Genomic DNA, 14,511 nt, shown 5'->3' with positions numbered 1-14,511 from the left:
GATTTTCGTTTTTATGAAGGTTTTTTAGTCCCTTTCTCCCGCGTGGTCAGCCCCAAAGTCGTTTTAAAATGAAGCGTGAATTACGAAACCAGCTACCTGACTGGTAACCCGAGCCCGCACTGGGTTCCCTGCCTGCTTTCTCGCGCTTCCCCGTCATTCTTCCTCATTGGGCCCCGCGCGGCTCCGGAAAGCCCCACGATTCCGGGCAGCCTGAGCCCGCCCTCCCCAGCTCGGCCGCCACGCACAGTCCCCCGGGAGCCCCGGCCTCCCCATCCCCTCCTCCCTGTGGCCCGTCAGACACCAAGTCCTGCCTTTCCAGGGCGCCAACGGGTGCCGGGGGGCGGAGACCCAAAGCCAGAACAGGATGTCCCACCCCTACCCTCCTAACCGGAGGAGGAAAGACGCACTTACTCACCGAAGGCCGGAAGGAAGGCTGAGAATGGTGGTGACGTGGGCAGCGGGTGCACGCCCAGGCCTGGCGCGAGGAACACCGAAGCGTCCAGATGTGGCCTCAGACACCAGGGGGCGTAACCTGGGGGGGGGGGGGGACTAGTAACAGGCCCCGCCTCCCAAGGCCGGGCGCTGGACCCAGGACCTGGCACACCGCAAGCCCTCTCAGTGTCATCAGTCCCCATAGTTAGTTATTGCATTCGAGGCACAGGCTCTGTCCGCTTCCGCTGCGTCCTCCCGTGAGGCGGCCCTCGGCCCTTTGAGGCTCGTCGCGGCCAGCCCCCTTCAGGGCCGGAGACGCCGCCTCGGTCCTCCCCGCGGCCGACAAGGGTTCCAGAGCGGACCCCGAATGGTTCTGACCTTCTCCTGGGGGCGACGGGCGGGCCGGAGCTGACCCCGATCCAGTCAGGGGAGCGCCTGGCAATCCCAGAGGTTTCCTCAGGATGAGGAGGACTAGTCCCACCCACACCCAGCCCCGACTTCCGGAAACCCACACTTCCGGAAGCCCAATCCTAAGAGGCTCCTCCAGCCCAAAGGGGCGGGGCAGGATAGGGCACGTGATGCTCCCTGGGAGGAGCGCCGCGTGCCTACGGGCTTCGGGAGCAGCTCACTTCCAGTAGGTGGCACGGGGCTTTCCGAATGTCTCCCGGCGTGATCCTGAGGACCTGGGCGCTCCCTCCATAAAACTCTCGGGGCGGCGGCCTCTCCACTGAGCAGATCTCCTTTTCTGGAGTCTCACAAACAAGGGACGGGCCCGAGCGTGGGAGCGGCCATCACCTGCACAGGCGGCGCAGGGACTGGGGCGTCAGCAAGGGGGGGCGGGCGGGAAGGAAGCTTTCTGGGAGTGCAAGACGGGAAGGCGCATGCGCGTGCTACCGAAGGGCCGGCCAGAGGGCTCAGTGGTCAGGAGCGACTCCTCCGGCGCCTCGAGGACGGGCATCCAACACTGACAATGAGCAAGGTGGGTAGAAGGCCGCCGCCCCTCCCCAAACCGACCCCCCAGGCCTTTCCTGGTCACCGATTACACCTCCCGTGAGCAAAGTAGCCCCTCGCGCCCAGAAGGCCCTTCTCAATGCAATGGGAACTCAGCTGGGACTTTGGCGCTTGTGTGCCCAGCGCACCTTGTCCAGGAGCAGCCGCTTCCCAAGCCCCCCGGTCTGGCTCACTGGAGGAAACGCCGGGGCTTCTAGGCTTGGCTGGCCGAGGGCGGCGCCCTTCTCGCTGCCCCAACCCAGTGGCAGTAACTGCCCCCTCCCTTCCCATCCTTAGCCCCGTCTCCCCAGACTCCCTTCTATCCCGCAATGCTCTCTCCCAATAGGAGCCAAGTTGGTGAGCTCCGAGTTTCCCAGGTAGTAGGTGCCTAACAGAGACCCTATGCACAGGTGCCGTTAGGAGACAGGCGGCATCCACGGGGAACACCCATGGGCTACTTTTCCCTCAGCCACCCTGTCCCATCATCCCCCTGCTCCAGATCCGCCAGGGATTTGCTATTTCACAGCAGGCGGGTTGTGAGGGAGCCCTGCGGCCGAGTTAGGAGCAGTCAGGCCTGCTTTTTGGTTGCCCTCTCTTTCATTGGGCTTCTGACACTCAGGGGCCCTGGGGGCATCCATGAGACGGGGGCTCACCGAAGTCAAAGGCCTTTCCAGCTCCAGAGCCATCTGCCCTATCGGACCCAGATCACCACCTCAGGCGGCCGTTCCTCCCTTCCCATCTTCCATGAATGCACTAAAGAAACAATCACTAGCTGAACCATCCCCAGCCGCACTCCGTGTACTCCCAGAACCCAAGGGCTCCGTGCTGCTACTGATGATCCCATTAAGAGGGAGGGCCTTCAATTCCTAGCACCTGCAACCCCCCCTGAAGGCAAAGCCTTTCAGAACATCATCTTTTCATGCTCTTTTCTAATATGGGGTTTGAGTCAGTTGTTGAGAAAATAAGTTACACAGACAATAGAAAGTGAAAAGATTTGAACTTTATAAATGAGAAAACAGTAATTAACTTGGACAACAGCGTTAGTTTTTCATTTAAAAATTTTGACAAATATAATAAAATGTCTAAGAAAAAGGCAATATCTAGAAAACAGAAGAAATGAAGTAAAATGAAGATTGAAGGAAGTTGGTATAAAACAGAAGATAAAGAATTAAAATAATGAAAGTGTGTTTATAGATCAGTCATAAAATGCAAATAATAACCTTTATTAATATAAAAGCAGTTGAATTATTTTTCTGCCCTACAACGCAAAAGCCATTAAGATGGGGGAGGGGGGTCGATGAGGGGAGGAGGCAATTCTTAGTTGTCTTCTTCACTAAGAAGAGGTATAAGATTTAGTTTTGTTTTTTCCAAAGCTGCTGTTTTAGCTCGCCTCGGTAGTCGCGTCTTCATCTCTGTAACTGGCTCTGGGATTTCTTGGTCACTAAAAAAGAATGTGAAATTCATCTATGGAATCAAAAACTTGAAACTATTTCAATTCAGATTTAAAATTTCTAAACTTATTGCTACAAAGCAGCTTTCATCTCATCTCATTAGATGCAATTAATTTAGTCAAGGACTAAAGCCTCTGGAACATAAGTCATCTCTTAGTTAACAGAATATTTACTACACAGAAAACTCATTGAGAGGGAGTGTTGGACCCCCTCAATGTTGCTTTTGTATCTAAAAAGATGTAGATACAACTTCATTTCAAAAAGTCCTAGACCAAGATCAGTTGAACATTTGTAAAGAAATAGTTAACAACAGCTACTCAAATGAAAAATCCCCATTTGTTCACAAGGAATATTATTTAAATGTTCTTATGTCATATATTTTATATTATTCTAACCAAGTCCTGAAAAAAAAACTTTTTCACCCAAGCTTAGCCAATATTGACAAGAAAATGATTTTCTGAAAGCACATAGATGTATTATTAGCAGGACTGACTATTCCAACTAACTTTGAGCTGAAATTGAGCTAGTTTTTTTGTGGAGACCAAAAGTCTCTTTTCCAGTTTTTCTGCCTCTTTCCTCATCTGGAAAATAGAGATAGTTGAACATCCCAGAATTACACATTAGATTATGTACCCAAAGCAGTCCCCACACCTGCGAAAGCTAAGTGACAGATCAGTATCACCATCTCACAAATCGGAACAAATCTTAAACTAAGAAAATGTGAGCCTGCGGTTTTTGGTGACTTTAATTTTGGAATATATTGTTACACAAAAAGAACAGCAGCTCTGCCCAGAATCATGGAAACACTGTGGTGAGCAGGGCCAAGAAGCACAGCACAGGGATCTTAACCAGACCACGGGACTCTGGCCATGATAATAGATACCTTTATGGCCCTTCCTAGTTGGTAAAGCCTTTTTGGCATTTCCTACATGCCTCAGAACAAATCTCTGGAGTCACTGACCAAGCCCATGCCTAGGGCAGGGCCCAAAGCAGGTAGGTCCTCTTGCTCACTACCCACACCATGTGTCCCTCAATGCTGCCGGGCACTGCCAGCTGTTCCCAACTCAAGAGATGGACCAGGAGGAGCCAAAGGGCCAGCCCCAAACCTACCTTTCAGAATGAGGTTCGGCATGTTGACGCCTTCTGTTCACCGATTTTGAGGTAGCTGCAACTTTTCTGCGTCCTTTGAAAGAGGACAGAACAGTTTATGAACAAACATGCCTTGCTGGTCCTGGGAACCAGAGTCCCGACAACATCAGCTCAACAGGAAGTCCCTCCCTCCTGCTAAATTGGGCTCTGGCTTTGTGCCTGTTCCATGCTTTCCAGATTTTTGCTGTTTCCCATATATGGAGAAGCCTTCCTGCCAATTTCTACAAAACCCCAACTCAGATGGGGCCTCCTGCACAAAGCCTGCCTGGATCTCCCTTGTGCTTAGATCTCATCTAGTCCCCTAACCCAGCACCATCTAATATTTATGTTATAGTTAAGTTCCGATCTTACCCCCAAGATCCTGCCCTCCATGAACCTGTTGTCTCGGCAGCACCCACCACAGGGCCTGCACACAATGTCTGAGCAGATGGGAGGGAGGACAGGCCAGGCGCTTTCAAGCCTCAGGGCCCTGCGAGTCTTAAGACTGTTAACGATGCAGGAGGAACAAGGGCACCCAGCACTCTCCTGGGCACCAAGGACCGTGCAAACCTACTAGTTTTCCTTCTTAATGCTCTCCCCCCATGCAGGTGCCAACCCCATGTGAAGTCATGGACATCGTGGTGCAAGGTGGGGCGCAAAGCCACCAGACTGGGCTGGAGGGAAAGGGATCTCTGTGACATAAAACAGTACCTCGCCTCATCACCAGCCACAAATGGGAGTTGCTTTGTAATCCTCATCAAGAATTGTTTGCTAACCTCCCTCAAAAATTATAGAGCACCAGCCCTCAAGTCAGGAGGACCTGAGTTCAAATCTGGCCTCAGACACTTAACATTTCCAGGCTGAGTGGCCTTGGGAAAGTCACTTTACCCAGTGACCTCAGCAAAAAGAAAAAACTAGGGAAGATGCTGAAAGCTCTAAGAACTTTTTGGCACTGTATATTTTTCACTCTTCTGATAAGGAACAAAGCATTAACACAAATGGTATTTTCACCTTATATGATTTCAAGATTAAGAAAAACTGACATTGATTATGGGAGTGAGGAGGAAAATGGAGTTATTTCAGAGATATTTTACAATTTTCATTTCTAAAGAGATATTAAAATGTTTTGCAACATTTCAAAATAAATATTAAATTAAAGATATTTATTATAGTTTGTGACTAAGAACAACTAATGTTTTATTTTGAAGTAAACAGTGAGAACAGTCAAACTGCACAGTACCTTTGTTAGTCTTCGATGCAGTGGTTTTAAGCGTCTCAACAGCTTTACTTTTGGTTACAAAAGGAGTCTGAAACATTTCTTTGTTTTTTTCTGTTTAAAAAAATCGGAAAGATAAAACAAATTCTTCTGAAGTACTTACTTTACATGTCCTCAGTATGAATAACATCTTTGTTAAACCCGAAATGACATCCAAATCATAAGTCACAAAGCATATTCTTATGACTTCAGTATTTTAGACCCTAGTTGAGGCATCTAATAATTGATGGACCTGTTTTATAAAGATGCATTCTTCATTGCAATAGCAAATAATTCTAAATGCTTTATGACATCACATATAAAAATCAATATTTTTAAAGTGTCCACTATGTGCCATACCATGCTTAAATGCTCTAGAATACAAAGGAAAAAAATGAGTCTGTCATCAAGGAACTTGCATATTCAATTGTGGCAGCCATGCATGTTTAGCATTATGTAAAAAAATATAATTGGGGGGAAGAGAATAGGAAAAGCAATAGTATCCAGGGGGAGGGAAGAGGAAAGAAAAGAAAAGGTCAGAAGGTGATGCTCAAACTGTAAAAGTAATCAGGAATCCTAAGGAGGGGTGGGGAGGAGGGAGCATTCAGGCATGGGGCATGTAAAGGAAAGTAATACATCACGAAGTTAGAAAGGGGAGCTGGGGACTAGCATGTAAAGGGCTTCAAATGCCCATTAGAAACTCCGCCTCTCACCACAGCCTAAGAGCATGTCAGTTTTTGACTGTGACTCCCAGAAATCCTGAGACTTTTCTTCAGAACTGCCATCTACACATCCTCCACCTTATTCTGGCAGGGATGCTGCACTGTCCCCTTGGGCAAGACTGTCCACAGATGCATCCTGAACCTCTAATGAGGTTCAGCACATGTTAGAATTTACTACACTTTTTCATTTCATCATTACCAAGAGCTGTGCAAACCCATCATTTTCCCTTCACAATGCTCTCCCCATATGCAGGTGAAGAAGAGCAATCACACACCCATCCTCACGTGAAGTCATGGACATCGTGGTGCGAGGTGGGGCACCGAAGCCATCAAACTGGCACATGTTAGAATTTATTGTACTTTTTCATTTCATCATTACCTTCCTCATTTTGATTAGCATTCTCACTGTCTTGGGCTCCTGAAATTTGTTGGCCACCACATTCACTACTTCCTTTGCTCAACTGTATCCTGATCTTCTCTAAGATTCTCAAACACGTCCTATCTTTTACTTCCTGTAATTGAAAAGATTATCATTAATACAATTTAAGTGGCATTTTAAAATCTTCCTTCAATAAAAGAGCATTAGCCTGACATCAAGTTTTGTGATCAAATAACATTAAGTTTAACCAAATGCTTTGGCCGAGAAATAATTTTATTTCCTAAAAGCAAAATCGACTTATACAGGATTCGGTTAAGAATTATATTAAAAGGGGAATAACAAAACACCTAAATTCCTTAAGATAAACATTTTATTTTCCATATATATGTTTACACAGCTGCAACAAAGGACATTTTCATTACTTACACACCTCAAGAATCTCATCCAACAACACAATAAGTTCTTTTGTAGAGCTGTCGCTGAATTCTAAAGAATTCAAGGCTTTTACATAAAAGCGAACTTCTGGCGCACATGGATTTATTAAAATTTCATTGCAAATTTTTATGGCTAAATTATCATGTACTGTTGAAGTCTAGAAAAGCAAAAGAAAAGTATATGTGAAAATCAGCTGCAGTTTATGACTGACTTGCCCAAGATCTAATCCAAATCTTTAACTGCAGTACACTCTGCTATGACTCTGAACTCCACATATTCTGATTTAGTGGTCAACCATCTTATTCTATCATCTACAAACTGTAAACTCTAAAGTCCTTTTTTTCTATTTTCCCAACCTCACTGGCTATAGTCAATGATCAAATCTTTTGTTTACAAAAACCTGTATCCAACACTTTCACTGCTTATTCCCATTTACATTATCTGGTTCAATCCTAAACTCTCTTCTGATGCCTTCCTGATTGCAATTTATTTTTACACTGTGTAGGAAGAGTAAGTTCCCCGAACATACCGTTTTGTCATCAAACTCTCATCAACTTTTTTCCTGCCCACAAGACCAAGTCCAAATTCCTTGCCTAGGTATTTCAATATCCTCTAAAATCCACCCATTTCACTTTCTACTTTTCCAAAATCTCACATTATTGCCCAAAATTGATCCCAGCCAGGGTTCCAAAAAAAAAAAAAAAAAAAAAAAAAAAAAAAATTGTACACTGTAGCCTCTGTTCCTTTCCACACTTTCCTTTAGAACGTCACTCTTCTCTATGTATCTGAGGAACAGCCACCCTTCGTGCCCTACCATCCCAGCCCGATGCCCCCTCGGTGCCCGAGTTCCTACAGGACTTGACATCCTCACTTGTGTCTTACAGACCCTGTGGCCCTCTCACAGCAGTTCCGTTCCATGTAAAGAAGTGACCCACTACTGCTCTGCTCTGGTCCTACCGGAAGAATGTATTCACTCTAGGCAGAGCAGTGAAGGCAGCCCTGGCCAGACTCCCAGGATGAGGAAGGGAGGGAGAGCTCATTTCACAAAAGGAGAAGTTGAGGACAAAGATGATTTAGGGACCAAGAAAGAAAACCAGGACGCCTGACTGAGACTTTCGGGGATCTGAAAATGTGTTACAGAACAGGAAGGGGACACTTGTTCTGCTGGGTCTTAGGATTGAACTAAGGGCATTGAGAGGAGGTGAAAAAGAGCAGATTTGAGTTCAAATTAATTAAGAGTTTCCAACAACTTCTAAGACCGAGCAGCCTCCTTCACGAAGCAGAAATTCCACTTACAGGGATAAGCTGTGGATTGAGAGAAGGACCTTTTGAATTCTGAGTCTATCACTTTTGTTTCCCTACATAAATTTAGTCTCCAGGGACCCCTGGCACTCAGTAAATATTCAATGACTTAACTGAACTCTTTACTTCACTTTAACATGTCACACTGTTTCATGATAATCATAAGAGGAATCTGCAGCAGGCCGAAAAGAGTCCTGGACTCAGAAGTGCTAGATTTGATTCTTGGCTGTGACGACCTTAGGAAGTATTCACCACTGCATGGCTCAGGTTTCTCATCTCTAAAATGGTTTTTAAAAAATGAGCCGCTCCTAAGGTGGCTATGGGGGTGCCAGCTCAAATCCTCAGACAGAACAGCTATCAAAGGGTCTCTATTTTGGGGCACTGCTGGCACGTTCTATAGCCTTCACTTTCTCAATGACCACTCCCCATCATCCCAGCCACCCCCATTTCTGCAGGTCTCTTTCACATCTGCGTCTTGACCCTAAGGGCTGAGCCCCGACAGCACCATCCCCATAACAGGGAGACCTCCATTACTGGGTTAGTCACCAATCTTCTCCCTTCTGTGCTCAGAGACATACCTGGTAGTCCTGGGAATTTCTGGCTTGAGGATTTAACCCACTTGGTCTCGTCAAGTCTACAAGTAGTTCAGCTACATTAGCAATATCTATTTCAGCTAACGGAGAAGATGCAGGCGCATTAAGCAGTGTTTTCAGAGTTGGGAAAAAAGCTTCTTCAAAGCACTCCTGATTAGTCCTGTTATAAAGTCATGAGGCACTATTAAAATAGTATGAAATTCACTTTTACAGAAGAAAACCAAATGAACATTAACAAACATTCCCCATAAAGTTTATTCCACTATTATACTGACTGGCCCAGCATTATCTAAACATCTATCTTGGATAGGGTCATTTTTATCTGAGGCCATGACACCTCAGCAAAAGTAGACAGCTAATTAAAATTGGCAGGGTCTTATGAACAACATAAAATAGAAGAGGATGATATAAGGAGGGAAACAGAGTTTGGAACCTGAAGCTGAATCTCAGTCTATAATTTACTGTACAACCTCAGGTGACCTCCATTTCTCTGGGACTATTTTCTCATTTGCAAAGTGAACATTTTAGATTAGATAAACTCCAGTATATTTTTTCAAATCTAAATCTTATTAATCATAAATTTTACATAAGTGTGGGCTGAATTTAACTATCTTAAATGAAGAAAAAAAAATTAGCTGAGAAATTGCTCCCAAAAGTTCATAAAAATATTTTTGTAGGTCCAAAAAAAAAAAAAAAAAAAAAAAAAAAAAAAAGGTAAACTTTGAAACAACTATGTTTGACATTAATATAAATAAATGGTAACTACTTAATGCAAAATAACAATCAGTAAGTTATTTTCAAATCCCTTCTCCCACGTACATGTTTTTGAAGTTTGCTTTCCTATTTTGGGCAAGCAGGAAGTGCAGAAAGTCCTAATGGAAACTCTGCTGATTATCCTAGAAGTTTCTACCTGATCCAGCTCCAAACTGGACCAATTTGCCCCTCTAAGAATAATAGCACCTAACTCCCAGATGGTTGTGATAGCAAAGTATGGGCATATATGTAAATTTCTTTCTCTCGGTCCACCTGTCTGTGTGTGTGTATACATATGTAGATAAGTAATATACTACATATATAGATACATTAGCTATTATTACTTAAATATTGAAGAATCTAATGATTTTGGTGTATGGAAAGAGAATGCTGTTTTTAAAAGAGCCCTAAGACATCTTTTTGTCCTGCTGAAATAAATGTTTATAAAACAATAAGCACAATGGGATCTGATATTTTCTATTTCTTTCAGGAGATTGAGATGGCAAAGACAGGCTGAAAAGAGCCTGGGAAAGTCTACTTGCTCCATACTAACACTCATCAAGAATGCTCTTAATTCATATATAGAAGATTCAAACATTTTGATTGATGTTCTCAATAAATATTCCCCCATATCTCTGGTTCAGATACTTTTCCCATCAATCCCTTGATACCCTCACAACTGTTGCTCCAACAAAGTTTTCTTTTTCATCTAACGTAGCAACAAAAAAATGCAGTTAATGCTGTATCTAACTCCCTCAGGAAATCATCTTTAACCATGAAACCAAGCTTCAAGTATTCTGATTCCATGATGGAGAAAATGGTTTTGAAATAATACTTTTTTTCTATTTACCATTTTTAAAAATACCTTGGTGTAACGTGCTGTTGTCAATAGCTTTGTTTGTCTAGTTTTGCCAAATGTTACCCAGGAAAAACATGCAGAAAAAAATTGAAATTCGTATTGAGCAATTTTAAGATTCTTGTGACCCCAAATATATAGCTTGTTGCATATAGAGATAATTTTATTGGGTAAAGTGAAGAGGGAAATTGACTAAATTGTAAAAATTTGCTAACATAGCCTCTGCTGAAAGCCACTTCTTCTATAAAGTTAGAATTAAATTCTTTGAATGTTCTCTTTCATTGCCCACAATTCAACTGAAGGGTTAATATAATTTTTAAAATCACATTTTAATAAATGAATTTGATTCAAATACCTGTTTGCATAAGCAAATATAGGGAAGAACACCCCTAGACAATGTCGCAGCTGAACATCCTCTTCAGTCACAGGATTGTACCATAACAAAACAAGACGAGAAAGCAGCCGGCTACTGACTAATTGTCCAGAGAACATCAACTTTGCCAGTCCTTCTGCAGCTGCTGTCCGGAGCTCAGAAATCTGAAGCAGATTTCAAAAATGACAATTAAGAATCGATTCACATTATTTCTAACTTCTACAACAGACAAGAAATCATCTGATATTTTAAACTATAATTTTCTAAAGAAAAAGCTCAAAATCCACCAACCTACCTAGTTTTTCTAAAAGAACAAACTATGGCAAGTGTAGTGCAAAAGGACAAAACAAAATATCAAATTTGTCCGTTTCATAATTTAACCTGGAATGGTGTGGGTATAAATCATGTTCCAGGGTAAAGTTTACAAAGTATTTTCCTAAGAAGAATATTATTATTCCCACTTTTTAAATGAAGAAATTATTTCTAAATATTACAACAGCCTTTTGGCAGCTAAGAGATCAAAGTCATTTGAGAACTGAATTCCTACACTTATACCTATCCAAACTGTAGTATGTATAAGATGTGCAAATTGTGAAAAATTGTTGCAATTGTTGGCTATATACATACATATATGATGTAGATATACATCCACATCCACATATCATACACACACACACACACACACACACACACACACACACACACACACACACACACCCTACCTCCTAAGGATTTTCAGTTTCCTACTTTTGGATTTCAGAAATCACCTCCTAGAGCTCCAGCTACTTATTAGCACAGGAAGTCTCTGGTCTTTAGATTCAGTAAAGCTCTGCAAACTAACACTCCCCTTTTTCTTTTCAAGGGCATGAAGCTGCTTTTTCATTGGAGGATCTGGGTTTTCTTCCTAGTCTTAGCACAGACAAGATAAAAGCACTAAGCCAAAGGGTCTTCCGGCAAGGTCTGCCCAACAAGAGGCCTGGGCTGCCTGTGGCAGGGGCAGGATCTGCTGACTATGCTATTTACTCTGGGCCTTCTGCTCCCACTCCATCAAAGGAGGGGGTTGATCCTCTGAGTGATTCTTCAGTTACTTCTAACAATCATTACATGCCAGACCCCATGCTGCAGGGTCAGGGATTCAAAGGCAAAAATCAAACAATCCCTATCCCAAAACCTTACATTCTTGGGAGACACATGGACTTAGAGAATATATGTAACAGACAATAACAAGAGAAATACAAATTAGTTTAGGGGAAAGGATCAGGAAAACATGTATGTAGAAGATGGAGCTTTAAAGTGGAGCTAAAAGAAAAAGGAGATCTGCATAATGTCAAGTTCAGTGGCCGCATTTTGCAGGTCAGCGTCTTGTCCCGAGTCTTAGCTGGGAAAATGCCAGAGGTGACCCCTGAAAGCAGGTCTTCTGGCTCTATCTTCTCTATGACACCATGTTGTTTTCTTATAATACCCCCTGGGCAAGACCAAAGAGTCTTTACTAACCAGATTTACAGCCCTTACTACTTCCCTGAGAAGGGGCTTGGGAAATATAGCTCAAGCTAGCAGAGCTTCTGGGCTGCTTGGTCCTCCCCAAGGCCATGCTGAGGACTCAGGGTCACCATGTGATCAAGGTCCCTCTCCCCAAAACAGAGGAATTATTCAAAAGCTATCTTTTTCCCGTTAGTTCCTAATAATCTATTTTTTTTGATCTATGGTATTGATTGTTATATTAGCTAAAGAAATTACTTTGTTTTTCATTCTATACATATTTACTCTGTATATAGCAGTCTATGTTCATATTATTTTTGCCCTCCTCCAGTCCTCCAACTATTTCATTTTTAATTCCCCAAAGCCTGACACAATATCTCGTATATAGTAGATTCTAAACAAATGCTTGCAAAATGAATAAATGATCATGCAATATAATCCTCTGGCAGAAATATTCATGAATCAATCTAAATTTTCTTGAAATTTTTCTTGGAAGAAAAGAACAATAATAAAATGTTTCACCTGCACGTAAGTCACTAATCTGAATAAGCCCTTCAATGGTTAAGCACTTTTTACATGTTGGCAATATGTTCAGCTTTTTACTAGATTTAAGGGAAGAAGTAAGACCATCTGACATAATGGCTTTCCCTCTTATAATCCTTCTGTGGGAGACAAGATCAATGCATATATGGCCAAAACAATTTACAAATAGCAGGTTGATCAGAAATGTTTCCAAAGCAATTTTAACTCCTAAAAATATGCACACTAGATGTGTCCCAAAGTTTTCAATTTATATATGAGAAAAACCAAGAGAAAGCAAAATAAAGAATCCCTAAGATCACAAAATATTAGAAGTTGCTCAATATTTAGTTTAAAAGATACTATATATTGCAGGAAAAACATGTTTAATGCTTATAGAATGCATGTATAAATGTAAACCAAAACATAACACTATATTTTAAGGATATCTCATAAGAGGCTGACATTTGTTCCTTACCTCACTGTCCAGAAAACCAGCGAGAAGTTTCAGGGTGTTCATAGCAGTGACGTTCTCTTCTTCAACGGCTTTCATTTGTAGCTCATGCTCAAGCTCACTGTCCTCACTTATCTCTGCTTCTTTATTCTCAAGGTCCTTGACTTTCTTAGATTTAAATGGTTCAGTCCCAAACAACATTAACTGGTCAAAAACTGCCTTGAGAGCACTTATTTTTATTACAATGTCATCAATCTGCAAAACCTAAGTCAAAGCAAAGGAAAGTATTTTTGTTGAAGAACACTGATATTTTAATTCCCACTTTGACAAGAAGTCTATTGGGGGGGACTGATCTCAAATAGAAAATGGATGCAACCTGAAAACTTAATCCAAATAGACATTGATTAAGCAATGGTGAGCAGGCAGGATTTTTCATCCAAATGGAGAACTCCAGATAAGGAGAAACCGGGTAAGGGGGCTGGGAGGGTTAGGGCCAGCAGAGGTGGGGCACACATGAGTGCAAATAGTTGTGATGGTATCAGGGAAAAGATAAGATGAAAATACTCTGATCTAGAACTTGGAGAGAGAAGGGGAGGTTTTGAAGAAACAGCAAGATGAAAAGGCAGAGAGAAGCGGACATCCTGTGAAAAGGATGTGGATAATACTGAAGAATGGAGATTAGAAACAGCAGAATAATCTCAGTGAAGAGCTGGACCGTAGAGGACACAAGAAGAATGAATGTGAAAAAGCTGAAAAGGAAAAGGTGAAACCAGGTGACCTAAAGTCTAAAATATATCAAGCATCTAATAGGACATACTCTTAGCTTCTCACGAGGAAGCAAACATGCTCATCCCGAGCACTAAAGATAACTTAATCATGTAAGAGTCGTGGACACTCAGTAAGGAATGAATTGAAAGGAAAGAGAATAGTCAGGAAACCCTAACAGGTAAAAGGTGAGGATCCAAAGAGACAAAAGGTGTTCTGGAGGAGCAATCGAAAATATCCAGCAAATGGCTGGAGAGAGCACTGGAGTCATGAGCCTTAATGACTGAAAGGACAGCAATGGGGTTGGTACAATTCAAGAAGCTAGAAGAAAGGCAAACTTGGTGGGGAAAGATGTGAAATCCCCTTGGAACAGGCTGGCAGGACACGGGGGCAGATACCCCAGAAGGGACTTCTTGGGTTCTCCTTATCCTTGAGCACCTCACCAGTAAGACCCTATACAACCCTCCATGAGTTATTAGCCAGCCTGAAAAATACAAGTGAAGGAAACCTCCTGTCTCTCAATGCAATCCATGCAACTTTTTCACAGTTCAGATCCTTGCCGAGTTTTCACTACAACAAACCTAAATCCGTCTCACTACCCTCACTCCTTGAAGACATGCCCTTC

General features: G+C 42.7%; 1 protein-coding gene and 1 long non-coding RNA gene across 3 annotated transcripts in view; one reads left to right on the top strand and one right to left on the bottom strand.

The window, feature by feature from the left end:
- The first annotated feature begins 1,066 nt into the window (after positions 1-1,066).
- Positions 1,067-7,461, top strand: LOC141545380 (uncharacterized). The gene is made up of 2 exons (XR_012482995.1): positions 1,067-1,411; positions 4,610-7,461. It is a non-coding gene; the product is annotated as an uncharacterized LOC141545380 (long non-coding RNA).
- The window catches only part of NCAPG (non-SMC condensin I complex subunit G), a 34,162-nt gene continuing 22,053 nt past the window's right edge, over positions 2,403-14,511 (bottom strand). For both annotated transcript variants that reach the window (XM_074272372.1, XM_074272371.1), the window contains 8 exons: positions 13,146-13,385; positions 10,652-10,833; positions 8,673-8,847; positions 6,788-6,949; positions 6,358-6,490; positions 5,242-5,331; positions 3,984-4,056; positions 2,403-2,863 (listed from right to left, as the gene is read on the bottom strand). In XM_074272372.1, coding sequence (XP_074128473.1) covers positions 2,740-2,863; positions 3,984-4,056; positions 5,242-5,331; positions 6,358-6,490; positions 6,788-6,949; positions 8,673-8,847; positions 10,652-10,833; positions 13,146-13,385 — 1,179 coding nt within the window. In that variant the 3' untranslated portion in view covers positions 2,403-2,739. The remainder of the gene's footprint in view (positions 2,864-3,983; positions 4,057-5,241; positions 5,332-6,357; positions 6,491-6,787; positions 6,950-8,672; positions 8,848-10,651; positions 10,834-13,145; positions 13,386-14,511) is intronic.

The sequence above is a fragment of the Sminthopsis crassicaudata genome, chromosome 6, assembly GCF_048593235.1.
Source record: "Sminthopsis crassicaudata isolate SCR6 chromosome 6, ASM4859323v1, whole genome shotgun sequence".
Lineage (NCBI taxonomy): Eukaryota > Metazoa > Chordata > Mammalia > Dasyuromorphia > Dasyuridae > Sminthopsis > Sminthopsis crassicaudata.
Note: the sequence above shows the minus strand (reverse complement) of the source record. Positions and strands in the feature narration are given on the sequence as shown.